Here is a 27,776-nt window from a genome sequence, read left to right on the forward strand (position 1 = left end):
TGCCGCTTGCAAGAGTCCCCGCCCGGTACAATCTTGAATGATTGCTGCTCCTAAGGTGAGTGGGTGCATGTTGCAGCGCTTCCCAGGCACCTCCCCAAGCAGACGCTACGGCCCACACCCAGGCAATTTACAGGAAACATGGCAAACCTCCTCCCACTCCACGACCGCACGGGGGAGTCTGGATTATTTTGGGGAAGGGGGGGGGGGGTAAGAAGAGCCACCCCCCTTCCCTAGGTGCACGGAAAGGGGGCGCCACAAGGGGTGAGCGCGCGTCCCCCCAGGTGCACGGACCAGGGCAGGGCCCAGCCACGCGCCGACGAGGAAGCCAGTATCATGTCTCCGGACGCACTGCTGCGGGGCGATCAGGCCCGGGCAGCTGAGCGCGAGGCGGCTGGAAGGGGGGGGGGAAGAGAGAAAGAGCAGGGAAGTTCCGAGCGCGCGCGGCTCCGAACGCCGGGGTGGCCGCGCGAGGCACCGCACGCTCTCCGGGCCTCGCCTCACTTTCGGAGCGGAGGCATCGGGGGACCGCCCCTCCCCCTTGCTGAGGCCCCGCACGGCGACCCAGGGGCCCGGGGCGGAAGTAGGAGGCGGCGGCGACGGAGGGGATCCAGTCGGGCACCCCCCGCCACAACGGACCCGTCTCAGGTAACCCTTCCCCCACACGCTCGCCGCCGCCGCCGCCCCCGCAGGTAACGCCCGAGCCCCCTCAGGAGGTCCCGAGTTGCCCACGGCCCAGTGAGGGCTCCAACAACTCCCCTCCTGTCTCCGCCCGTAGCAGGGCTCGGCCCAGCGGGAACTCACCCGTCCATTGCACAGAGAGGAGACCCGCGGGGAACGGAGTGGAGGCGCCGGAATAGCAGGAACGAACCCAACGGCTCCGTGTTATAGACTCACAAAATGGCGGCGCCGTCCGGCCCGCCTCACCCGCGCCAACACCCCATTGGCTGCCGCCGTTGTCGGCCTGACGACACAGGCGGGGATCACTCGCCTCACGGGGAGGGGCGTGGGGCGGCTGCCTCGAAGTCTATTGGCTGCAAGGGAGGCAAGGGGCGGGCTGAAGAGTGGGTGCGCAGCGAGATTGGATGAACGTCCGGCATTGTGAAGGGAAGCCATTTTGAGAGCGGGTAGGAAGCCCAATGGCCACACTGGGTAGCCATCTTGAATAGGGGCAAAGAACGGAATAAACATGGTGGGCAGCCATCTTGAATATGGGCAAGCTCTCCAACGCGCCTGTTGGGTTGTTATATATGGATACGCATGCAGGGGGTAGCCATCTTAAATATGGGGAAACAGTCCAAAGACCACGCTAGGCAGCCATAGTGAATGTGGGCAAGGAAGCCCAAAAAGGCCTCACTCACTGGGCAACCGGTGTGGACAGGAAGCTAAAAGGCCCATGTGCCTGATATAAAAGTACATTGTAACTACTTAACTATTTAGCACATTTTATCATTTGGGTTTTTTTTAAATGCAGTTAATTAGTGTTTACACATACATCAAATTATTTTACTTTTTAATAATTATATAATAAAATCAACTTTATTTTAACTGGAGTTGGTGTTTTGGGGAGAAAATTATTCTGTGTGTCCGTGAGCACAATAATATTTTATGAAAGAGATAAAGAACTACAGTATCTGCTCAGTCCAGACATTAGGATTCTCTTCATAAGAGTCAGGGTTGCATCAGCTTCCTTGATCAAAATCTCCCCTTTCGTTACCCACCCCCACCCATCATGGGTTGCATTGGTTAGTTCAGTGGTTCTCAAACTGTGGATCAGCAGAGCCGGCTTTAAGCCGATTCACCGATTCCCCAGAATCGGGCCCCGCGCCGAAGAGGGCCCTGCTCTGGGGGTCTTCAGTGGCATTTCGGCAGTGGGGGGTCCTTCAGTGCCACAGAAAACCCAGAGCGGACCCCCTGTCGCCGAAGTGGCGCCGAAGCCCTGGACCGCCGCCGGGTATTCCAGTTGGGCCCCGCGGGTCATAAAGCTGGTCCTGTGGATCAGGATCCCAAAGTAGGTCGCAACCAGGGCCAGCTCCAGGCACTAGCGAAGGAAGCAGGTGCCTGGGGCAGCCAATAGAAAGGGGCAGCGCTCCGTCCGTTTTTGGGATGGCACGTCCGGGTCTTTGGCAGCAATTTGGGGCCGGACCTTCACTTCTTATTTGTAATAATCCCATTTCTTAACCACTGCCACATCCTTCAGTAAAGGCTCAGAGCTCACTGAAATCCCCTTTTGCAGCACTGAATTAAATGCTCCATCCACCCTGGGATCAGGGCTGCACTGGTTACAAGGGTGTTTGAAAGGTTGTTGTAACTTACATGTTTCTGATAGCCCTGTAGACAGGACCTTTAGTATGACATGTTTCCTTCTCTTGCTGGGCCCACACTAGAAATTTTTCTTTAAAAGTTCTCACTGTTGCACTTCCACCAGCATAGCTTCACTGGTGGTAGCAAAATGGAAGCACATGGGTAAAAGAGTGCCAGTGACACAGTGGTAGAAATGCCTGAACTCTGTCTACAGTAACCATTCTGTCATTGCTACCACTGGTGGATCTGTAATGACAGAAGATATATAAATATAGATGTATAAAAATAATAGTCTAGCATAGATTTGGAGGCAAATCCTGCAGACTGCTGATTCCATGTAGCTTCAGGCAAATTGGTCAGGTATACCATAAGTGCATTTCTTAGGCTAAAGCTTTACTGCTGCCAGATTGAAAGAAAAGGTAAAAAAAAGTTGTGAAAGTGTTGGAACATACCATCACTTTTCCTCACACATGGATCACCATGTTGATTGCTGCCCCTGAGGTGTGGAAAAGGTAAGTTCTTACTTGTTAATACTTATTTGTATTAAATAGCGCCTAATGGCCTCAACCAAAATCAAAGTCCTGTTATTATAGGTACTAAAAATAAGAAGCACAGACTGTGCGCCAGCGAGTTTACAATCTAACATGACAAAGGCCTGATCTACATCTAAAATGTAGGTCAATCTAGGTTACTTCACTCAGAGCTGTGAAAAATTTCATGTCCTATGCAATGTAGTTAGGTCAACCTAACCCCTACTGTAGATACAGCTAGGTTGATGGAAGAATTCTTCCAACTTCCACCTCTCTAGGGTGCGGGATTTATTACAGTGACAGAAAAACCCTTTCTATTACTCTAGTGTCCACTCCAGCACTGCAGTGGTGCCACTGTAGTGCTTGTAGCATAAACATATCCAAAGGATGAGGGAAAATAAAGGATTATTATCCTCATTTCACAATATGGAAAGATGTGGAAGCAACAAATTAACAAGGGAAATTTCATTAGCACTAAATCCACTGATTAATTATACAAAATAAACTCAATTTACTGACAACTTTAAAATTAACAAATCAATTTAGAGCATATGCAGACATCCCACTTATTTTGAACAAAAACAGGCACTCAGCATCACGAACCTATTGCTTGTGCAAGCCATCTTTCGCATGGTCATGATGTGGTTTATAAAAAACAGAAAGAATTAATGAAATGTAACTGAAACTTGTTATTTAATGTCATGCACTCCTCTTCAGATTTCCAGAAATATATCGGATAAACAGATTTTCAGATTGAGCAATATTTTACCAGCTTTCTTCCTACAGCGCTTGATTGTGGACAACATAAAAGAAAGTCTGATTTTGCAGTGTCCTAGGTTACTCAGCTACTCATTTGTTCAGTCCTGTGTGTACTGGTAAGGGTGTTGCCCAGGTAATAAAGTTACTCAGTTAATTTTTTTAAATTATTTTTTTATCATGTCTTTTTCTTTTGACAGAGAAAATTAGTGCATTTAGTAAATATACCATGTGGTAATATACAATTTTTCTTTGGCAGGAACATGATGCATTTTAAAAATATCCATTCCCTAGGAAACTTAATGGAAAAAGGAATTGCCTCACCTTCTCTCCACCAAAAAACAAAAAACAGCCACCCAACTGAAAATGGGCTAACCTCCAGCATTATTCAGCCTCTTTTGTACAAGTCAGCAGGGAGCCCTGCTTGATTTACAGAGCCTCTCCCTGACCCCCAGTCCTATGGTTGTTCATGTCTCGGTTGAAGGTTCTTTGGGAGAGACACCCAGGTTTCCCTCCCCCCCCTTTAAGCCTTTACTGTATGTGTTATCTTCTGTTGAGTTTAACCCATTCTTCACAGAAACTTTCCCTGCCTCTCTCTCTCAGTGAATTTTTTAAAATGGTTTTCATACTGAAAATGCTTTGTGCAGGTAATTTTTCCATGCAGTTATTTTCTGTGAAAACAAGCAGCCCCCATGACCTTGCTTTCCTGACAGCTGCTCTGCTTTTCAAGATAAATGAAAACAAACAATTCTTCTCTCCCCAAGAAGGTCGTCTGCATTCAAATATACTGTACACAATGATAATAATATCCTAAACAATTTGTTATAGAAAAAACATGGTCACTTTCTATTTTTCCTTATCCTCATCATTGTTTATAATAGTTTCTTAGGTCCTGATCCTGCAAACATGTATTTGTATAACTTTACTGCTGTGACTAGTGTCATTGAAATCAATGGAACTAATCACGGTAGTAAATGGGGGTGGAAGGGTGTGCACCAGTGCAGATGCATGCTTGCAAGCGTTTGAAGGAATGAGGCCTTTGACTTTTTTAAAAATCATCCCCAAGGCACTTCCATCATTCTGCCAAATGGCAAAAAATAGTCCCCTTATTTTTTAAAAGGGGCCTACAATTAACATGGCTGTTTTGTTTTAAACAAAATTTGCAACTTTTGCAGCAACTTAAGATGCCAGAACATTCTCTTGTGCATTGTTAATGATATCACAGTGCAGCTCTGGAAATCCTTAGGCTGGACCTAGTGGAGAGAGCACTCCCTGTTGTATTTCTGTTGCAGAAGTATCTTTGTATTGCTGTCAGTCCATTCTATGCATCCGAAGAAGTGAGCTTTAGCTCACGAAAGCTCATGCTGAAATAAATTTGTTAGTCTCTAAGGTGCCACAAGTACTCCTGTTTTTTTTAGTCCTGCTAAAATACTCCTTGCGTTTTTGTTTGGTTGTTTTTTTACATATTTCTCAGATATGGATTCAGAAGCAACCTAGATAGAAACTGCCGGATTTTCCCCATCGGTTCAAACAATTTGGGGATACAGAAGCATTAAAAATTAAAATAAATTAAATTAGTGGGCTTGCATTCTGTAACTGTATCTTACAAGTAGCAACACTGTATTACTAAATAAATTGGGTTTGGAATTGAGACCTTTATATTGATATTAAGTTTCAACGAGGAGTTAATTTTTTATAACCAGGCTAACAACTCCCTAAAATAGACTTTTATAATGAAACTGCTTTGGTGGCACAGCCCAATGCTGGTACTTCCTGCTACATCTCTTTCAGGGATCAGTTAATACATTGTAAAGGCGCAACTTAACTTGCAATATTTTGGAAATTGTGGATTCTGCAATATTAGACTTCCACCACAATTTTGACAGTGGGAGCCACCACCGTGCGCAGGGCTGATAGTGGGAGCCCTGGCCACCTGGAGGGTGAAAGCGGAGCCCCTGTTGTCAACCCCAATCCCCCACTCTCAGGCCCGGGCCCCCACTTTCAACCCTAGGTGGCCGACAGCAAGAGTCCCCACTCTCAGCCCTGGACCCTCAATCTGAGCCCTGGGGGGCTGACAGCAGGATCCCTGGCTCTCAGCCCCAGGCACCCAACAATAGAAAATCATGGAAAAGTAATAAAGGACTTTATTACCCCAAATAATAAAGTCCATTATTACTTTTCTCCAATTTTCCAAGGCATGTTCACAACTCAGCTACAATTTTTTGACATTCATCCCGCAATTCAAGTAGGGCCTTAAGCATTGTACTACCCAAGCACTATTCTTGAAATGTCTGTCTGTGTTTCCATAATAAATTTTGGGTTTTGGATTTTAATGTGATAACTGTGTCAAATCAAACCTAGATATAATTTGTATGTATAAAAATGAACAAATGAAAATTCCAAGTTTAACTACAGAATTCCAAGTTTAACTACAGAATCTAGTGATTATTTTTCTTTCCCTCTTTAATCTATTACAAACTGAGAAAGTGCTATCTGTCTATGCCCTAGGGGTCTGCAGACTATGTCTAAAGGGGTCTGCAAAAGGCTGCCATTACCACAGAACCATGGTTTTCAACCTGTGGTGTCCACAGACTTTGTCTAGGATTTCCAAAGGGGTCCGTACCATGATACAAAATATTTTAGGGGTCCACCAATGAAAAAAGGTTGAAAACCACTGGTCCATGCTATTCCAGTCTTTATCAGTTCATGTTATTTCAGCTCTTTCCTGTCTTCATTGCTCCTCTTGGATGCGTTTGGGTGACTCATTTCCTGTGCAGAATGAACCAGCCATTTCCTGGCTATTGAATTCAGGAACTTCTTCTACCAGTCAGCACTAAGTTTCTGAGTGGGTTGATCTATTGTTTGGTCAGACACTCCCCATCCAAGTTAGGCTGGAACTGTGAATGTTGATTTCAATGTTATGAAGGGTAATATTGCCAGATTGTCACAATGTTGCTTTGGGATCAGTAGCATGCCCCCTACAGTCTGGGTTTCAGTATCCTTTTTGTGTGTGTTGGAATTAAAATAATTCTACAGATCCAAATTTAATGGTACTATACCTTAGTGCATGAGAACCAAAACTTTTTCTTAATTTCATCCAATCATTTTCAATGCATGCAAATAGGACATTTAAAAAGATATGATGTACCAAATTCATCCACAGGATAATGGCATTGAAGAAAATGAAATTACAGGAGGTATCTGGCCCAATGACTTTTTGATTATTTTAATAAATGGCAGCAAGGTTATGTGCACTGGAATTAATTTTGCTATTGACTAGTCCAGCTCATAGAGATATTGGTTTTCATATTAGATATGGACCAGAATAACTCTTCTGTTTGACATTGTTCTTTTCTCTTAATTTTGTTTTCATAATTTCAGCTCATCTCCATCCCCACACCCTTAATTTCCTGCACAACTGTTTCCCAATTTTTCATCTTAGTGCAACCCTATAACTGTGTTGTGGAAAGCTACCTTGGGCAAAATGTCTTATTCTAGAGGCTGGCCTTGCTATGGTGACCTAATTGACAGTAGTGTTCTCCCCAGCCTGCAGTGTCCCAACTCTTTCAAATAATGCCTTGTTGCTACAAAGCAATTTGCTCCTTTTAAAGTCTTCTCCTATGATTTAAAAAAAAATATTCTTGTTTACTCGCCTGCCATACATCTGTTGTGTGTTGAAGGAAATTAAACAATAGAATTGTTGAGTTAGGGATACTGCCCTTTTTGAGTTTGCATATAGCACTGCTGTGTGGATTATCACTGAATAATTCATAACCTTAATGATTGATTCATGCACAAGAGCTGGATACTGCCTCTGTGACTTTCCATTAACTGTAATAGAATGAAAGTTCCTATTAAACTGAATATATTATACAAGTACCCACAGCAGCCCTTATCTTCTATTTGTTAGCACTCAAAATGTGGCATCTGTCAAACATACTTCAGCTACTTAGAGTAGGTGTGTGCGTGCAAGACCGCTCTCTTACTATTTAGTAATATTTTTACTCAGCCATAAATAGGAGTGCATTCTGCTCCAATGCCAGACCTAATCAAAGTCAGGCCAGATGGAACTATAATATTTGTATATTATATACAATATTTTCTAATTCCCTGTCTTTTGTCAAAAAGGAAGGTGGGTGGGTATTCCATCATGCTCTTCTCAATGATATAACCATGAAAGGTGCACTAGCAAGGTTAGTAGAAAATCACGGACATAAAAAAAAACAACCTTGTGGCTTCTGTGATTTTTAAATTGCGGAAATGCCTTTCAGCAGAATTAAATATTTTGTCTAAAAAAAGAAATTTTAGTTTCTGCCTTTTGCCATTGCAAAGTTACAGGTCCTAACTTGGCCAATGTAAACACAGCAATGTGTTGCTTCCCAGCCTTGCAGGAAATTCTCTGATCAAATAGCAACAGCATGAACTCATCCATTCCTTGCCTTGTTCAATGCAATTGGACTACTCTTAGTAGTAGTTACTATCCCAGTAGAAAGTGTTTGCAGGATTGGGCCCTAACTCCCTGGGACTCCAGATGCATTGTACAAATCATATGCAAGGGATAGTGAAGTCCATTTCTCCACAAAACACAAGATATGAAGTTGTGCTGAAGCTAGGTTTCCCATCCCACAACCACTACCATCACCATTACGTTGATCTGCATTAAGTTTCTTAATTGTTTACCCTTTAGTCCCCTGAAAAAGCATGACTTTTGTTCTTGGACTAGACTCCACAGCATAATTAAAAATGTAAAAAATGCTTGAGAAACTCTCCTAAGTTGCTAAAAATGAATGTGAATTTCTTCCCTGCAAGCCCTGTGTCTTTCCCTTACCCTGGCCTCAGCTTTACAAAGTGGTTTGTTTCCAACCCTGCAGCATAGTTTGCATTCCACAGTCAAGAATGAACATTTATTTATACAAACATCCATCCTTGCAAGCACATCTCAGTGTGCTATCCTAAGGCAGAGCAATAAACATCATTCTTCTTTCTGTTCGCCTTTGCACCGGTGCATTGCTAGACATTTTATCAGGAGGCAATTCTTCAATTAAAGATTAGCACAGTTCAGTCACTTCCCCATGGCTGCAAATCTGTTAAAAAATGAAAGAGCATTCTGGTCCATTTCCCTACACCGATTATATTTTTTTGTACCCTCTAATGATGGTGACAATTTCCTTTAAAAAAAAAATAGTCCTGGTGCAGGTTAGGATTCCAGTGTCTCTGTGTATCTTGCAGAAACTCAATCTCCAGAACCCTACGGCTTGTTTGTTCTCAGTCATTCTGAGAACCCAGTTTTCCTCAAACCTCTGAGCAGGCCATGGAGGTACACCTCTACCCCAATATAACGCTGTCCTCTGGAGCCAAAAAATCTTACTGCATTATAGGTGAAACCACATTATATTGAACTTGCTTTGATCTGCCGGAGCATGCAGCCCAGCCCCCCCCCCTCCCCCCGGAGCACTACTTTCCTGTGTTATATCTGAATTTGTGTTATATCGGGTCGTGTTATATTGGGGTAGATGTGTATATTAATTATTTCAACACTTGAATGCACAAGCTGACAGTGTGAAAGTGATCAGAGTGGTAGATGAAACAGCATCTGGCCGCCACCAAGAAGTGTAACACAACTCGGACTTAAAGCTCATATATTATTTCTTCCGGCTCTCCATCTCTCACCTGTCAGATAGCAGTATCATTCACCGAAATGCTAGCTCATCACCTGTGTGCTTGTGGCAGCAGGTCACCTCCCATTGCATCTGCTGTTTAATTGGGGATTACACAGATGCTAGATGACTACAACAGGCTAATTTCAAGATCTGAATGCAGCAAATGTAAATTAAACTGGGGCCCTATACAGAGAATTTCTTTATTTTGCGTCTTTATAGACAAATATATCTGCAAGCTACTCACTATCTTGTCTAAAGATGTCAAAATTTGCCCTGAACATGAGCCAAATTCTGTTCTTAGTTGAACTAATTAAGAGCAGAACTTGGTTCCATCTCTTTTAAAATTAAATCCACCAATGAATTTGGTCAATCATGGCTTGATTGGGCACTTGCTTGTCAGCATTTCTGAAGCAGATTTTGAAAACATAATGTATTTAGGATTTTTTAAAATGGTGTCTCAAGTACATAGGTGGAATATTGTTAAAACGCAAGAGGGAAGTGAAATTTATTTTTAAAAATACACACTTGATACTGTCTTTTCAGAAGGGAAGTACTGGCACCTTTCCTAATGTTTCACAACCAGAGACTGGTGAACTGTTCTAATGAATGAACTCTGAGCATAAGGTCTCTCTAACTGTATTAACTGAATCATTATTTGTCTTTTTATGGCTCTGATTTATTAGCTTTTCAATAACTACATGGTTGCAAGGCTTGCAAATGCACAATCCATTGCTGTGGTATTAGGGCTAAATCCCGCCCTTCCTTATCAGATTATAGTTACAGAGGATACAGACAACAGGTTTTCTCCTTTTTATCATAATGCACCCATAACACGCAAGGCTATGTACTATGGTCCATCAGAGGAGGACTATTTATCTAAAGGTGCTTATATGCTCCCTCATTACCATAGTATCTAAGCACCTCATAAATTATTGAATTATGTAATGCAACACACTGTATCATCCTTATGTTGTGTGCGAAAAGTACATTCCATCAAAATGAAGTTAGATCACCTTTCTCTTAGGGATAAATGTTGACAGCATCTTTTGCTAGAGTAAATGGCAGGGGTGTGTCGTACCCCCCAGACTGGGGCTCTGTACTGCCCTGAGTAATTCTGAGGATGGCTAGGCAGGCATAGAAAGGGCAGGGGTGGACTCAAATTCCTGGATGGGGTGAGGAGCTCATGCCAGTGATCTCCCATGCCCACCTGATGATTTACTATGGGGATCCTGGTGCCCTCTCTCTTCTTTGTACAAGTCCTATGGAAGCTGCTCTAAGCCTGATGCTGTAGTAACCCTTGTGGAGCTGCCATGGGAGACAAAAGGAGAAATTAAGTGGCCCCCACAGGGAGTTGTGGTTGGGGGAGGTCTATCCCAGCCCCTCCGTTCTATTGTCCAGGCTACAGGGAGGTCTTCGCCTTGTTTGGAAGCGGTCAGCTGGCACTGTTGTGAGAGTTGTGTAGCTCCTTTAAGCGTCCCTGCAGAGTCAGGGATGTTCAGTGCTTGTGCTAATGAAACACAATGTATTATTGTAATCATCTCGGTATTGACATAGTAACGCATTTACTCAAGTATGTCCAAAAGAGTAATAGAGTTCAGTTCAGACACCAAACCCTTGTGTATACCATGCCTGCCATGAGTCCTGCATTGTCACACAGGCTAATAAAGACATCATTTTCCCAGATCTTAAGTGCTATTAAACATCAAGCTCCAAGTGATTTCCTACTTGGATCAAAGATGGGTTTGTTCCAGTGCCACTTAAGTTTAAAAGGCAAGAATACCAGGAATGAATTAAACCTCCCCAGTGGCAGCTGTTGAGGTTCAATTGGTTTGTCAGTGCCATAATTATGCAGCGGGCGTCTTCTATTTGCCGGCCCATATGTTCCTGAAGGATGTTATGTCATGGAAAAACACAGTGGTGCTTCGTTCCCAAAGCTATGCGGTTTTTCTGTTGTGGCATGAGGACTTGCTTATGTTTCAGCTGAAAAATGTTGAGAACTAATGTTCCAATTTTGGTCTGATAATTAAACTATCTAGATGGAAGTGCATTAAGAGAAATGGCTTGTGTCATAAATAAATTAAACAATGGGTCTAAAGCAAGAGAGGCTGGCCATATATTCACATTAAATTATTTTCACATTTCCAGATAGTCTCTGAAAGTGAATGCTGCTGCTTACCTCATGCTAAGAGTCCTTGCTGTTATTTAGTTTATGCTGAATTTTTAACTCATCTGAAGTTAGTGTAGTGCATATTTCCAATTCTGCTGCATATTAAAATACCTTTAGAGCATTAAAAGAATATTGACAAAAGGACTGATCCTGCAAGATGCTAAAGTCAGTGGGAATTGGGGGCACTCAGACTTCAACAGCCAAAGGAATGAAAAACATCTTAAACATTCAAGAGGATATTATGATGCTCAGTTACTCTGGCAATGAGTATAATGTGAACATAATGACAGATAGCACCATGCAGGAGGTACTTAATACCTTACAGAATTGGGCCTGAAAGGTCAATCATAAGGGCTTAATCTGTGTGTGTGCAAAACTAGGTAATTGCATCAATAAATTGGTATGTTTGCACAACTGTCATTTGTAAGATCGGCTTCCTAGTTTGTATATACCATTACATGTTTGTGCATGTTCTGTGGGCAAAGCATAGATCAGTAAGATTAAACTTCAAAACCATAACTAACAATTGAAACCAAAAAATCAAAATGGTATCTTTAAATACAGTGTATGTCTGTCTTTGACTTCATATTACCTATGTACTGCAGGTTTCTCAGATAATAGGATGCCCTTGCCAATGCAATAGTGCTACAATAGTTCTCTAGGAGGCTAAATTAATTTTAGTTTAAATTTATTTTAATTGAATTTCCTTGCTTTAATTACTTTAAAATCAGACCATAAGAGTTATATTTAAATAGTGCTACATTTTATAATACACTCTCTAGCCCGATAGAATGCTGTCTTACTGCATTATAAGTGAAACCGCGTTATATCGAACTTGCTTTGATCCACCAGAGCATGCAGCCCCACCCCGCCGGAGTGCTGCTTTACCGTGTTATATCCAAATTCGTGTTATATTGGGTCACGTTATATCGGGGTAGACGTGTAGCACTACATTTAAAATGGTAGGGTATCACCCACAAATTGCATATAGGGAAAGTGAAGCACAGAGAGGGGTGGAGAAGAGTAATTTGCCCCAGGGCACACAGCATATTCTTGGGACTAGAACCCAGGGCTCCTGGCTCCCAGCTCCCACTCTAGTCACCTAAGCACATTCCAGTGCTATCTCCAATATAAAGCAACATTTAATTTCTTTGTTAAGAGATTAATAGGGAAGTGGCCTGTGTTACTTCACTATTTGTAGATGAATTTTTGAAAAAAAAAAATTTGCTCAGCAATACCTTGAAAATTTTATTTTATTATATATATATATATATATATAAATAAATAAAAGAGAGGGGGGGAATAGTAGGCATTATATATCTTGGTATATATATAGCCATTATATATACACACATATACATGCACACTATCCCAAATCAGAAGGGATTTTTTGAAGGGACAAAATCTGCAGTCTTAGACTGAGGAAATTTTATGCCAAGTTTTAGCCAGATACAAAAGAACTAAGATACAAACCCATCACATACAAGCAAGGGCGGCTCGAGGCATTTTGACACCCCAAGCACGGCAGGCAGCCTGCCTTCGGCAGCTTGCCTGCGGAGGGTCCGCTGGTCCCGCAGGAGGTGCAGGCAACCCACTGAAGGCAGCCTGCCTGTCGCCCTCACGGCGCCGGCAAAGCGCCCCCACTGCTTGCCGCCCCAAGCACGTGCTTGGCATGCTGGGGCCTGGAGCTGCCCCTGCGTACAAGGATTATAAATGGAGTCGCGTCTGTATTCAGCTAAAATAACACTACTAGTCAACCTAGAATTGCATTGTAGTTTTAGCATTAAGATAGCAAGCTTTTTTTCTTGCGCAGCTATGGAGAACAGATTTTGGGAGGGTATTTTCACTCTTGCAAAGTTTACGTTTAGCAGAAGAGTGGACCATGGATTAGTAGTAAGATTTTTCTCGGAATCAGGATCAGGATATTGCTTTCCTTGTTAGGCCTAGGCCAAAGGGAAATGTGTAAACACTCTTTTCAGTCAGCCTACCCTGCACAAACGGAATGCTTTCTGTCTGGATTGGGTGTGAGCCTAAAATAGGACTGAAATCAATTGGCTCTTCCTACCCAGGTTTCACTATTATTATTAACAATGTAGCAGCCTCTGGTGGAGAAGATCTGTTAATTCACAGGTTTGTTCTGCTGTAAATTTCAGCAAGACTTTGCCACCTAAATTGTTAAATACAAAACACATCTTTAATTTAAATTTAAGTTAGCATCTGTTGTTTTCAGAAAAAAAATTACTACGGCAGGATTACCAACCCCAGCATTCAAGAATCATGAGTCAAGCCCCAAAAATCATGATTAAAAAAAAAAAAAAGTATGCATTTTGGGTTTTTTAATGGCCTTTGTAGCTCAAGCGTTTTTCTGCAACCATAAGGACTGAAGCTTATTTAAATAAATTAAAGCGGAGGACATGACTCTAGAAGCTGGTGCTTTAAGGCAGATCAAATATCATGAGATTTTTGGAAATTGTGAGTTGACAACACTCCTTTAATGTCTTTGAGAAATGCACTTTTGACATCTGACATCCCTCTTCCAGTTCTTCAGTGATGAAAGATGGATTATTTCAAGTACATAAAAGGCTGTTACAAGAGGAGGGAGAAAAAATTGTTCTCCTTAACCTCTGAGGATAGGACAAGAAGCAACAGGCTTAAATTGCAGCAAAGGCAGTTTAGGTTGGACATTAGGAAAAACTTCATAACTGTCAGAGTGGTTAAGCACTGGAATAAATTGCCTAGGGAGGTTGTGGAATCTCTGTCATTGGGGATTTTTAAGAGCAGGTTGGACAAACACCTGTCAGGGATGGTCTAAATAATACTTGGTCCTGCCTCAAGTGCAGGGGACTGGACTAGATGACCTCTCGAGGTCCCTTCCAGTTCTATGATACTATTTGCATATATGGGTCTGAAGAACAAAGTAAGGCCCCGATCCTGCAATGAGCACTGTGGAGGTATGCTCATGTACAGTACAGGACTGGGGCCTAACACTCCAACAGTGATGCCCAGAGAAAATCTTATGCAAAAAACCCCAGTTCTGCAAACTTGCATGTAACTTTACATAACACAAGTTGCTCCCTTGTGCAACTACTCATATTCATGGAGTTACTCACATGTGTAAGCATTTGCAGGATCAGGACTTGAAGTTATTTTCTACATTTGAGAGTTTTTAGTCAAAATGTTTGACAATCTGCTTCATAATTTGTTCCCCATTAATTTCAGTTTCCCTCATGCTCCTTCTCAGTGTGATAAAATATGAGGCTCTGTTTATATAATTGGATATTTGTAATTAATTTTCCCCCATAAATCTGTTTTAGTGTCTGTCATACTTAAAAAAATAAAGTAATAATAATAATAAATAATAATTCCCTCAGGGAGCACTGCAAGAATAGTGTCTCTGTAACAGGCACTTGAGAGGGAGATGTAATTCAGGGAAACTGTGCGGAAGATGATCTGGGATCTGAAGGAAGTAAAAACAAAATACTGCCTGATTCTATGAAAATATATAAAGTCACATAATGAGGTTTCTGTGGAGTAGCACTTACCAGCAGAGTGTCTCCCAAAGCTGGCACATGCAGTGAGAACCTGCTGACCCTCATAGGACTAAGTGGACAGTGCTCTAAATCCTGTTTTTTCTAACTAGGATTGTTCCAGTTTCCTGTTTTGTCCTGTCAGGAGGTGGAACTGCTCCTGCCTCTTGAACTAAAACTGTGAAATAGACAATAAAAGACCAAAGAGAAACAGAACCAAGACTATTAGGAAAGGAGGGGAAAAAGGAACTAAAACCAAAGCAAATGTCACTTAAGGAGGTTTCTAAGATCTGTAGAAATGCAAGAAGCATAGCCAAATAAAGAAACTATAAGTCTGTTATAGGAGATCTCAAGGAACCTTTGATGTATTATGAACCATAACGACTTTGTCATCTAATTATGAAAATGGAATAAATCACATAGTTTCACATTTTCAAAAGTGATTGGTGATTTTGGGTGCCTCAGTTTTTGTGGTACCTTGCAGTAGATAGATTTTCAGAAAGCACTGAGCACCTACCCTATGAAATTCAGGCCCCTTTGAAATGTGTTGAATTGGGCATGAACGCGCACACAAAATCACTAGCTATTTTTGAAAATTTAGGCCAAAAAATCTTTAAGGATGAAATTTTCAAAACTGGTATTGAAATTCAACAGAGGCTAGGTGCCTAACTCATTTAGGCCCCTTTGAAAATGCCAAGCCTAAATTATCTTACATAAGAACAGTCATACTGGGTCAGATCAATGCCAGGTGCTTCAGTGATCCATGCCATGTCATCCATTCCCAGCTGCTGGCAAACAGAGGCTAGGGACACTCAGCCATCTTTAATACTGAGTGGAAAAAGTTATCGAATAAGAAACTGACATCTTGACTGTTCAATTATTCAGAGTAGGACTGTAAGAATCTTATAGCCATTTAAGAAGGTTCATTCTTTTTATGTATGTAAATTCATTTCTTGTGAGGGTGGGGTTTATTTAATAGTAGTTTTAACCCCTGCTCATTTCATCTGAAGAGAGCATTTACCTTACAACTTTGGAATATTGTTTTCACACTCTGAAGTCCATTATCAAATGGAAGTGCTTGCTGGAATATCATTAAAATGCCCCAGTAGTCACAGTTACAGAGATACTGAAGCAGCAACTGCTATTTATAAAGATTTTTTTTTTTAATTATAGGTATCGGGCCAGATCTTTATCTGAGGTACATTGTTGTGGCTCTAGTGGCTTTGATGAAGCTTTGCTGATTTGTACCAGGTGAGGATCTGACTCATTCTTATTTAGTAAATATTTAACTGTAAAGGCAAAGTTCTCCTCTCAGTTACACTGGTGTAAATCCAGAGTAACCCCATTGACTTCTATGGAGTTACTCCAGATTGACACCAACATCAGAGCAGATCTGGACTCTGAAGGTACTATAGCTGATCACTGGAGTTTTATTAGGAGCGAAGTATCAAAAGAAAAGGCTTTTCAGGAGAGATCAGGAAAGGGAAGACATGCTTATAGATAGAGGGAGATCAAAAGGTCCAATTTCGAGAAGGACATGATAGCAATCAAGAAGTTCAGCTGCCAAGTTAATAACTCCATGCTTTATGACCAGGCAAAGCTTCTGTTTTTATTACTATTGTTCCACAGTAACTGTAAATGCCAAAGTATTGACGTGGAAGTTCCTTTTGCTCTGTCCAGATAGCGCAGCCCTTTAGGGGGAAACTATTCACTAAAGTCTGTGTCATAACTCCCACTGACATCAATGGGAACAGAAGCAGACCCAAAGGCAAGAATGGGACAAGGATCATGGTGGGCTCAATGTAATGCCTCCCCTAAATTAAGACAGGCCTGGGGTTCAAAGTGCATTGGCTGAAGTGCTACAAGACTCAGTTTAAACATGGTTTCAGCTAAAATGTTTTAGGCAGCACTTTTCAAAGAAGCCAATGAATTTTAGTAGGAATGGGTACCTAACTCCCTCAAGCACCTTTGAAAATCTTAGCCTTACATGTGGGTCAAATGCCCAGCATAGGCAAAAACCCTGTTAGAAACAGCATTCCAGGCTGAAGCTATCCCTATCATCATTGGAAAGCCATACATAGGAAAAGCTGGGGAGACACACTAGTGAGATACATTTGTGTAAAAGAGCTTTACAAGGGGACCCAGTGGAGCAATGTTACAGCATTGCTAACGTACAGGATTTTTCACACCTAAGCAGGAAGAGTTCTCCTGACTATTACCCATTCCCTGTTAGGCGGTAAAATAAACTTGGCAAGAGAGAATTTGACCCGGCACTGTCACTTTAAATGGGACACCTTGTTATGTGCTGGGGAGGTGCAGACAGGCATCAGTGGCACTTTTGTTTCCCTTCCTGTTAGAACTGTAGTTACCTTGCTGAGCTGCTGCGAATTCATTCAATGTTCCTCAGGTATTTGTCATTGGGTTATTAACCCTAGTCTCCATCATCTGGAACAAGATCACTCATTATTTTTGATTAATTGTTTTAGGCCATTTTTAAAGCCTTCTCCCCCCTTGTGACAAGGGGCTTTTAAAACGTCTCACTGTTTTTGATCTTGCCCTCATTTAGGCCCTGAGCTTGAATTCAGCAAAGCACATGCTTAATTTTTGAATCACTGGGACTTAAGCACATGCTTAACTTTAAATGTGCGCTTCATTGCCTTGCCAGTTCAGAGCCTTACACTGCGAGAGCATCAAAACCAAGTTATTTGGAAGTTGTAGATTGGTAAAATGTATATCTATTACTCACTCTTCTGAGGGGCTTAGCCCCATAGGATTTGGGCAGCAATTTAAAAAAAAGAAAAGAAAAAGTGTTAGCAGTTTGGTAGATCTCAGTCCAGTTCCCAGTGGACAGGTGCCCATATATCACAGAACGCTCATCCTCGCCAGCACTAACAAGCCCCTTGCTGGGCAGTCCCAAGGGAGAGGCCAACGACTGAATAAGATGGAGCTACCCTCTCATCCTCCATGGGCTCCTTTCAGGTCATACTTGAAGCACATTTGCAGGGTATTGTGGGGAAGCCTGCACTGCTATCACCCATCTGTTCCCAGTCTGTGCCAAATCTCAGGCCAACAGCATGACATCCATCCCATGTGGCAGCTCCAATGGCGCCTTCCCAGAGCCCTGCTGGAATGGCTTGCAGCTGGGCTCAGTGATCTCCCCCTCAGTTCCTCCTCCTGGCTGCCAGGGGCTGCTGCGACAGGGGGATTGCAAGCCTCTGAGCTGGCCTCCTCTCCCACCGCTTCCCTGGGCTGGAGCCAGCCACGCCAGTGTGGAGGTGCAGGAGGCTGGCAGGGCAGCCTCTGCCCCTGCCAGGGAGGTGAGGGGCAGAGGGGAGGAGGCCGGGTCCAGGCAGCGAGTGGGGGAGGGAACAGTTTGAAAAAGGGGGAGCAGGGGCAGGGTCTCCCCCCACATCCAGGGTCACTCTCCTGGTAACCCTCTCACCTCCCCAGGATGCCCCAGGCTCCCTCCAGTTTCCCCCCTGTCCCCATCTCCTCTGTCTCTGCCAACCCCTCCCCACAGAGGCCCTGGCTCCCCCAACCCCCTCCCACTACCTGCTTTTTATGGGTATAGGGTGTCACAACTACAGGGCTAGCTGCACCTCTGAACCCTCTGTGAGGGCACACCCACAGCTGTCAGGCCTCAACGCCTTTCGCTTGCGTGCAGTGGAATCCTGCAATTCTGCCGCTCTCAGACCAGGCCGTGGGCTACGGTACTACGCACATGCTTACCCAGCAAGTCCGACTGGGTTCGGTACCCCTTCAGGAGTCTGGCCACGCTGCATTCTGACCCCAAAGTATTGTTTAATCTTTGCAGGAGGAACCAAGCATCAGAGGAAGAGGTTTTGTAAAATAGTCTATACACACGCCTGACTTACCTAGAGGCTTATCATCCCCACCCTCTATGGTGAGCCTAGGACAGCTTACCATCTTCAGCCCTACAGCGGGTTTGTGTCTGTGCGGGTTTGTTCCCCTGAACAGCCCCCAAACACCCTAGAGCGGGTGTTACCTTTATCCAGCAAATACTCCTTGATGTCAGTTTTCCAGCTCTGTTTGCCCTGCTGCCCAAAACCAGGCAAGTGAGCTCAGCAAGGAGCCAGAGGTAGATCAAAGCAAACGGCTCGTTTCCCCCCCTAAGCGTGGGTAGATGGGTAGGTCTCTGAAGCCATTGTAGAGACAAGGTGGGTAAGGGAATATTGTTTATTGGATCAACTTCTGTTGGTGAGAGAGACAAGTTTACACAGAGCTCTTCTTCAGGTCTGGGAGAGCCATTGTAGGCAGGAAGGAGTACAGGAAGAGCCTGTCTTCATGAATAAACCCTCTTGACCAGGGGTTCTCAAAAACTTCATTACACCGTGACCCCCTTCTGACAACAAAAATTACGTGACCCCAGGAGGAGGGAGTGAAGCCTGAGCCCCACCACCCCGGGTGGGAGGGAGGAGCCAAAGCCGAAGCCCAAGGACTTCAACCCCAAGTGTGTGTGTGTGTGGGGGGGGCTATAGCCTGAGCCCTGCTGCCCAGGGCTGAAGCCCCTGGCCTTCTGCCCTCTGTGGTAGGGCTCAGGCTTCAGCTTTGGCCCCGAGCAGTGAGGTCAGGGCTTTGGCTTCAGCTCCAGGCAAGTCTAACACCAGTCCTGGTGACCCCTTTAAAACAGGGTTGTGACCCACTTTGGGGTCCTGACCCAGAGTTTGAGAACCGCTGCTCTTAACTCTACCACCATGTACGTACTAACAGTAACTTTAACTGATGCTCTTCTCCATCCCACCACACAGGTGTTAATGAATTAAGGCTAGGATTTTCAAAAGAGCTTATGTATAGATAAAGTGAGTATTCACCCATGAAAGCTTATGCTCCAATACATCTGTTAGTCTATAAGCTGCCACAGGATTCTTTGTTGCTATGTACAGACAGGTGCAACTTAAGAGATTCTTCTAAGTCTATTGGGATAAATAGGAATTACACAGACAATTCCTCACTTGTGTAGCTAGCAACTTTATTAAAAGTTAGATTATTAAAATTTAATATGCTTTTCACTGTTTATATTTCTTTTTCTGCTTTTTCCTCAGCTTGAAGAATTAAACAAGACCCATCACAGTGCTATTGTGGTCAGGTTTCCAGTAGTCCAGAGGAACGTTTAAATTTTAAAAATTCTGTTTTCATAATTAATATTTTGTTTCCCTTTAAATTGGCATGAGTAACTCCTGTGTGTAGTCCCATTAAGCTCAATGGTACTGCTCACATAAGTGAAGTATTTGCAGGACTGGGACCATTTAGTTTGTGCTCAGTGAATATTGAAAAGTTTAGTGGAATGGAACTTGCCTCCAAAAATAAAAAAGTAAAAATATATATGATACTTAATTTTTAGGTTCTGTGAAAGAAAGGACTGCTTAAATATATGGAGACATTTATCCCTTGAATCCCCATCGAAAGCATATTCCATCAAATAAAAACACCAGCATGGTGAGTACACTTTAAATGACCTCATAGATAATTGCACATTCAACTGTGTTTGCTTAAATATATATATTTATGTGAACTCAAAAAAAAAATCCTTTGCCCTTTTTCTTACGTAAAAATTCCCTGCTGTTTATCCTTGTGAGTAGTTTTGATTTTTTTTAATTAGATACATATTATATAAAAATTATGAAGTTATTGTACAGGGCCACTGAACACCTTGGTGCATGGGGGATGATTTATAAATTAAAATATTTTTTAGTTTTGAATGGGTATAATTATTTTCAGGATGGCAAACTGGCTGAATGCTAACCTGAATGGTTTCATCCAATACATGCATCTTCCATTCAGAATTCCCATTTCATTGAATAAGAACCCCTCAGCTATAAGTTTGCTCAGATCATTGGATACACGTGGAAGTTATATGTTGTGTCTATTGTGAAATTCATCAAATAAGTTAATAAATACATCCACAAATTCCCTTCCATCTCTTGCAGCTGAGCAAAGAAACTGTTCAAACAAATCATTTGAAAAGTTTCACAAGTTTTGTCAAGCTAATTATTCTAATATTTAAAATTTAAACAGATGGGATTGAGAACAGCTCCCACTAACTGTTGCTAAAATCATCCTGTTTTTCTTACGTATCTGAAGAGAATTCTAACCCTTTTGCAGAATGAGAACATTTGTGATGACATGTACAACAATGTGAGCTCAGTTGCCATGGATCTATCTAATTTAGTGACTTGGGCACATACTCATGGAACTATATGCAGTCAAATCCCAAGCTTGGAAATTATACAGAATATGGGAAATCCCACCAGGGACAATTCTGTTTTGTGGATATGTGAATCTGGACATGCATATCACTGGCCCTGTGGGGCATTATACTTCAGAAGCCAGGAGGAAAGGGAGGAAGCTGCAGAACGGAAAAAGAGGTCTAGAAGCTATGACTCCTGGTCAATGGAACATAATTTAAGTGAAAAGAAGTACAGGGTAGCCTCACCTTTTGAAAAAAAGAAAGCTGATTCAGTTAACATGGGCTCATGCAGCAGATCCCCCGAAATAATGCAGAAGAAAGAGGACGCATTCTGTGTAATCTCTGATACAACAATGACAAAAGAAAAGCAGAGTGGCGTAGTTCCTCAGAAAGACAGCTACTCCATGAGGTCATGCTTTGCTGCAGAGCTGAGTCTTCCATCAACAGACTATCATGCCAAAACTGACCACGGTAATAAAGAGCCAGAAAGCAGGGAGGACCTGCAAGACATCTCTGATGAAGAAGAATTTGAAACAGATACAGGAGACCAACTACGCAGAAGTAATTGTGATTCTGAAAGAGTATTCCAGAATAAAGAAGCATCTACTGAGGAGGAACTGCAAATGCATGGAGATAGTAAGGTCATTAGCAAACAAGCAACGGTCCAGAGATCAGTTTCTGTCTTTAAAGAAAAGGCTGCAGTAATTCCCTGTTTACAGGAGAGTTTAGAAGACAGCCATCATAGGAGCCTGGAAAGCAACTGCTTGAAGTTAACAGCTTTTCATCCTACGAAGTCCAAAAGCAAAACCTCTAAAGCAGGGAATTCCTGTCAATCAACAGCATCCAAAGAACAGTTAAAGCCATTTCCTGTCTCCAGCACGGAAACAAAGGCCCAGTTTGAACCCACCACAATCTTGGCTTTCTATGACACTGCACTCACTGGAGCTGTCCATCAGCAGCTCCAGCTGTGCCCGTCTGCTTGCACCACATCAGGAATGGGACTAGCTGGGAACCATGCTGAAATACCTACCGAGGAGAACAAACGGCCAGGACCACCGAATGCTGCAAATTCTTTAGCCCTGCCTACTCTGGAGAATGAAAACTCTGAGGACAATCTGCCTGTGGCTTCAAACAAAAGTAAGAATTTCTGGAGTTTTATTCCTGGGTGGGTTTTTTTAGTATATGTCTCTTTTAGCCAGAATATTACAATTTGGGCAGCTCCATTTAGCCACCTAAATCCATATCTGAGCACCTAAATAAAAGCACCTGATTGTCAGAGATCCTGAACACCCTAATCTCCCACGGACATAATAGGAGCCTTAAGCAATCAGCACTTCTGAAGATCAAGCCACTTATTTAGATGCCCTATAATATACATTTGGGTTGCTAAAGCTAGCCACCTAAGTTGGAACATTTTAAATGTTGATTTTACCACAATAGCACCACACACTGTACCTCTTAAAATGTGATCCCTGCAATAAACTGTAACAAGGAGTATGAACTCAGGTTTCCCCAGGAAAGAGAAAGAGGAACTGATCTCTAAAATAATTTAGTGCAGTAACTGCCGGGGAATTCTGGCTCCATTGAAATAAGTAGCAAAATTCCCATTGACTTCAATGAGCCCAGAATTTCACCCCTTTTCTTAAAAGCGCTAATGATATTAAAGCAATTAATTTAAAAATTTTATGTCTTGTGTATCCAGTTATAATTTGGGATCTTAAAATTTTTTGGTAATAAAAACGGACAGACGTTTTTATTTGTAAAATAAAATTCACTTCTTGTCATTCATGGCATGTGTCAACATTGTCTCATGTAAAAATGTGCTCTATGTCATAAGATTCCTCATAAGAATAACTAAAATGTGGCATGTGATTATAGTACCTTTAAAGACAGTTACTGCCTTGTTCAAGAAAAAAAAATGGATGATGTACAGGGTATGTATAAACTGTTAAACTGTCCTTCTTGCCAAATATCAGAAACCATTAATAAATGGATCTGCTTCATTTTAGACATGAACCAGAACACAATTGTGATTTTAGCATAGGTGTGGCTAATGGATTTTTAGTGCCAGTTACACACATACTGATTTAATTTAGTGATTAAAAACATCAAAGCAGCAGCAAAGGGCCAAGTTTTTAAAGAGGATTCAGTAGAGCAAATAAATTTGCATCTGATTTTTTTGTTGCTTGCAAACGGTGCTTCACATAAAATATCAGGCAGCTGGATGTCTACCTGACCTGTATGCAAATGACTTTTATGCATATAAAAATGCAGGTGCAAATATAGATCCATCTTTTGAATGTTCAGGCAAACAGTCCCAAAAGTCGGGATTGTAAATTTAATTTTCCACCATTGTTTGGTGTGAAGACTCCTATCTGACTGATGGTCATCAAGAGCAATACGAAAATTTAGGGTGGTACTTAATAAATGTATATCTAGATTTTGTTGTAGATCCAGAGCCCCTTAGGGGTTCATGGTTGCCAGTAAACTGCACATTGTGGCTGGTGAGATGTCCCAGTGACAGCAAGTCATGATAGACCATGGATAGTTCTTGAGTTACGGATCCCCAGCCACTTGAGCTAAGAGAAATATAGTCATTAGCTCTACCATTATTAGAGCTTATGACATGCCTGAATGAGTCTCAGTTCATCCAGTTGGGGGTAGATGTCCATATTGCTAAATTAGCTAGTACAGTAAAGACAGAAAAAAGCTGCTGTAAGATTCTGTGATGCAGAAGATTGGATATCATTCTCCCTTGACTGAACAGAGTACTGGAACAGTGTTTTAAGGCTTGTCTACTCTTGGGAGTGAATTTGGATTAAGGCAGGGGGTTTGTTTAGACAAGCCCTTACAAAACTAAAACTCTGCAGCATGACTACACTTGGTGAATATATTGTTAGAGTATTTTTGAAATTGACTTGATAGTGTATCTCATCAACAGCCACTGTAAACGCACCTGGGGACATTTATGCAAGAATTCTGTTTGCTGAACAATGAGTCATAAGCCATTTTATCTTAATCTCAGCCTTAGCTTGCAGTCTCAGTGTTTATTGATTTACAGCCCATTTATTTCTTCAAGTAGACCATGCAATAGTTTTCATAAAAAAGCAGCAGCAATATTTAGGTTTGTAGATCCATATTCTCTGTGCAGAAACAATAGTAATGAAACCAAAAATTATGTACCAAATGACTCACTACCAACAAGAGACATTCACAGCCATCAGCTCCAGAACCCCACTCAGCACCCACCTCTTCACACCTGGAAAAAACCCACAGGAGAGCACATGGACCTTTGCAGCATACCCTGAAGGCAATCAAACATGGGCTGTGGGAAGTGAAGTCATAGGAGGAGAGAGAAAGGTAAGTGGGAGCACAAACTATTTAAGGCTGCCCAGGTTTGAAAACTCACCTGAAACTTCATCTGAGCGGTGTAGCGTGCTACATATGGGAAATGCCACTCCGTAAGTTGGCAGCTATATTCTGCACTAGCTGCTGTTCCCAAGTGGTCTTAAACAAGGTGTCCTCCTCAGAGCACATTACCAGTAATCCAGCTTGAAGGTTAGGTAGGAAAGGTGAGGGTGACTGTGGCGAGGTCTGCATCTGAAAGAAAAGGCCTCCTTGCCAAGTGCTACCTAAAGATCCAGCAGCAGCAGGGTTCCAATAAGCCCCCTAGGATGTATGCCTGTGTAGCTGATGGCAGGGATACCCACTCACAGGAGTGCCAATAAAATCTCCACTATTTTTTGAGATTGCTTTCCCTCTCCCTACTCTTCAAGCCATTTCCATCCCACCTTGAGGAGTTAGGCAATGCATAGACCTTGGGATGACCCTCTGCCTAGGGGATGAATTTCACCCTGAGTGATTCTCTTCCTAGGCTACATGGAACTATATAGATGTGACAACCCCATAACAATCTGAGAAATAAACCCTGCTGGAATCCTGGCAATCCTTTTTAAGAGAGATTTTTACTTGTTCCGTTTTAAACAGGTGGGCTTTTCCTGAGTCTCAGACCCTAGAGCCAACTTTCAGCTGACATTTGTGTTTCATGTCTAGAGCTCCTTTTTAATAAAGAAGCTTCTGCGCTGGAGACCACTTTGAAGTGTATTCTGCTTAATGGCTTGTGCAGCACATCAAACATGTAAAATAAGTGCAGCTTAATATTGGGCCAAATCCTGAGATTTGCACACAGGCCAGCTCCCATTGATTTCCCGGGGACTGCCTGAGCATAACAGAACAAAATTTGACTCTCTACTGTGCCTTATTTAACTATAAAAATATACACATGACAATAGTTGCAAATTGAGGAATTTTTCTACACGCTATCCCTTTTGGGATTGCTCCAGTTTCAGAGTCCACATTTCAGGTCCAATCATGCAATCCTTAGTGATGTGACTAGTTCCATAAGGAAGAGCTGTAGATTGTGGCCTTAGGCCTCAATTTTTAGATCATACAGGGTGAAATTCACCCCCTTCCCAACACACAAATTAAAGTTCCACCTTAAGCCCTATTTTGAGGTCATAAGTGTGGCATAGAACTTAAGATGTCTCTCTCTATAGGGATGAATTTCATAATTTCAGTGAGTGGTATAAAATTTCATTAAGGCCTAAGACTGCTCCCTTTGAATTATGAGTTTGTAAATATTTGATGTGTTAGCACCTAGGAATGCCAATCAAGCATCAGGACCCTACTGTGCTAGGCACTGCACAGAAAAATAACAAAGACAACAGTTCCCCGCACCAGAGAACTTACAGTTGAGGTGTCAGACAGGATGCAACAGGTGGACAAAACAGTGGGATGGGTGGGAGGATGCGATCACAAAAAACGTAAAGGGAGCAGGATCATAATAGTCCCAGAATGTTTGAATGGTTTAAAAAGGAAGGTGAACATGGCTCTGCATTGCCTTACATGCCTTTGATAGCCTCTGTAGTTCTTTCTATCCACGGAGTTGTCTCTTATCTTGTAGAGACATCGAAGAAGTCGGAGAGTAAGAGAATTCGTAATATTGGTGATATAAAAATGTTCAGAGACTGGTTGGCTTCACGTTATCCTTCTGAAACGCGTGAGATCTTCACACTGCCGCCTGAAGACCTTGATAATTACCTAGTCTCCTTCTATACAAGAGTCAGGAAGCAGAATGGCACAGAGTTTTCTGCTAACTCTTTATTCTTCTTTCAGAGCAGTATAGACAGATACCTCAAGGAACACAAATACGAGTATAATGTGATTAAAGGGCCTGAGTTCACAGCATCTCAGGAAGCTTTAAAAGTAAAATGCCAGAATCTAGCACGGAAGGAGAGGGAGAGAGATTGGAATATTTTGGAAAACCTGACAGATAAAGATGTAGAGGATCTTCGTAAAAAGGGCATACTGAGTCGAATGCATCCCGAAGGATTTCTGCACCTAATGCTTGTAAACATCATCCGAGGCTTTGGGACAAACACACACAGTCAGACTCCAAATCTGTGGTGGGGGCAGATTGTGTTAAAAAAGAACGAGGAGGGATTAGAGTACTTGGAGTGGAAAGATGATCTGAACACACAGGCAAGCACAGAAGAGTCAGTTCTATGTATTTATGCCAAACCTGATAATCCAGGCAACTGTCCAGTCAGGGACTATAAGGAGTATGCTAAGAGAAGGCCACTGGATATGCATCATGACCGCGATCCATTTTACTTATCTCCTAAACCTTTGTGCTGCATATGGGACCAAATATGGTACTGTAGAAAATCACTGACAAAAACCAAAATAGAGAAAATGATGAAAGTCATCGTCCAGCAAGTTAAAGGATCTGAAAAAAAGTCCATGAAATAAGTTACCAGTTTGATTTCTGCTGTGCCTATTTTGGTATAAGTATGTTTTAAATCAGTTTTGGAGTTGTTTAAAATGACAGCAGTTAGTATAGGTAGCGAGGGAACCCCTCTTCTCAGCAGATTGCCCAAAGTACTTACAAAGTTTTGTTATTAAATTGACCACTGCCTTCATTTCAACATGGAGGACTTCCATCAATGAAAAGACCAAGCATAGAATTCACTCTTACATTCTATTTAATGAATTAAATCTGAATTCTGGATTTAATGTTCTACTGAATTAGCTCAGTAATGTTAATGTTGAAAGAACCTGTGTTTGAATACCCTGGTTGAGAATTACAGGTATGTTCAGTGGGGGTGGGGCAGGGAGAAATTGATCCTGCTGTAAACCAAGCTTGTGGTCTAATGTGTAATTTATCTGTCTCTCTTTACAATAAAAAGATAAACAGGTGGAGCTGGCTTTGGGAATGAAAAGAATGATGAAAGATCACCACTAGTTGCCAGCTACTAATCTATAGCTAATTAGAATGTTTTATACATAAGTGTTTAGATCAATTCTTATTTTTCTAAATGAGGAAAAAATTACTACATTTAAGAAGTTCTGAATGTGTTTTAGTAAGTTACCAACCCCCCAAATGCAGTTAATAGCACTGAAAAGTTTTATAGAAGCTATTTTCCTCTGTGCGATAACCATAGTCCGTAGAGGATTAGAGTCAGTAGTCAAATTCTGTAATTCAGTTCAAAAGTTGTTTAACAGATGTATTTTCTTAATGTCCAGTCATAATTGTTGGCATTTCATAATAAACAAAATTTTAGTTCA

General features: G+C 42.1%; 2 protein-coding genes across 9 annotated transcripts in view; one reads left to right on the plus strand and one right to left on the minus strand.

Annotated features, from left to right (window-relative positions):
* PTBP1 (polypyrimidine tract binding protein 1) overlaps nt 1-953 on the minus strand; it is a 45,532-nt gene extending 44,579 nt beyond the window's left edge. The window contains exon 1 of one of the 2 annotated variants that reach the window (XM_039515685.1): nt 802-953. In XM_039515685.1, the coding sequence (XP_039371619.1) occupies nt 802-809 (8 nt within the window). In that variant the 5' untranslated portion in view covers nt 810-953. The remainder of the gene's footprint in view (nt 1-801) is intronic. The other variant, XM_039515687.1, reaches the window with a different exon arrangement.
* LOC120391697 (uncharacterized protein KIAA1958-like) lies at nt 447-27,776 on the plus strand. Of its 7 annotated transcripts, XM_039515682.1 has the most exons (7): nt 447-645; nt 3,549-3,706; nt 16,115-16,192; nt 20,005-20,066; nt 20,304-20,398; nt 21,065-22,286; nt 26,113-27,776. In XM_039515682.1, exons 5-7 carry the CDS (start codon nt 20,396-20,398, stop codon nt 26,958-26,960), a joined length of 2,073 nt encoding a protein of 690 aa, XP_039371616.1. In that variant the 5' UTR covers nt 447-645; nt 3,549-3,706; nt 16,115-16,192; nt 20,005-20,066; nt 20,304-20,395; the 3' UTR covers nt 26,961-27,776. The 7 variants fall into 7 exon arrangements, with proteins under 7 accessions (XP_039371616.1, XP_039371613.1, XP_039371612.1 ...); XM_039515679.1 differs by lacking the exon at nt 20,005-20,066 and having other exon boundaries at nt 3,549-3,723; XM_039515678.1 differs by lacking the exon at nt 20,005-20,066.

The sequence above is a fragment of the Mauremys reevesii genome, linkage group 26 (genome assembly GCF_016161935.1).
Source record: "Mauremys reevesii isolate NIE-2019 linkage group 26, ASM1616193v1, whole genome shotgun sequence".
Lineage (NCBI taxonomy): Eukaryota > Metazoa > Chordata > Testudines > Geoemydidae > Mauremys > Mauremys reevesii.

What these genes read in the sequence shown, in the direction of transcription:
- LOC120391697 (XM_039515679.1), top strand. An exon ending in GCCTGTGGCTTCAAACAAAA is followed by an intron (nt 22,287 to 26,112) that starts GTAAGAATTTCT and finishes CTTATCTTGTAG; the next exon opens with AGACATCGAAGAAGTCGGAG.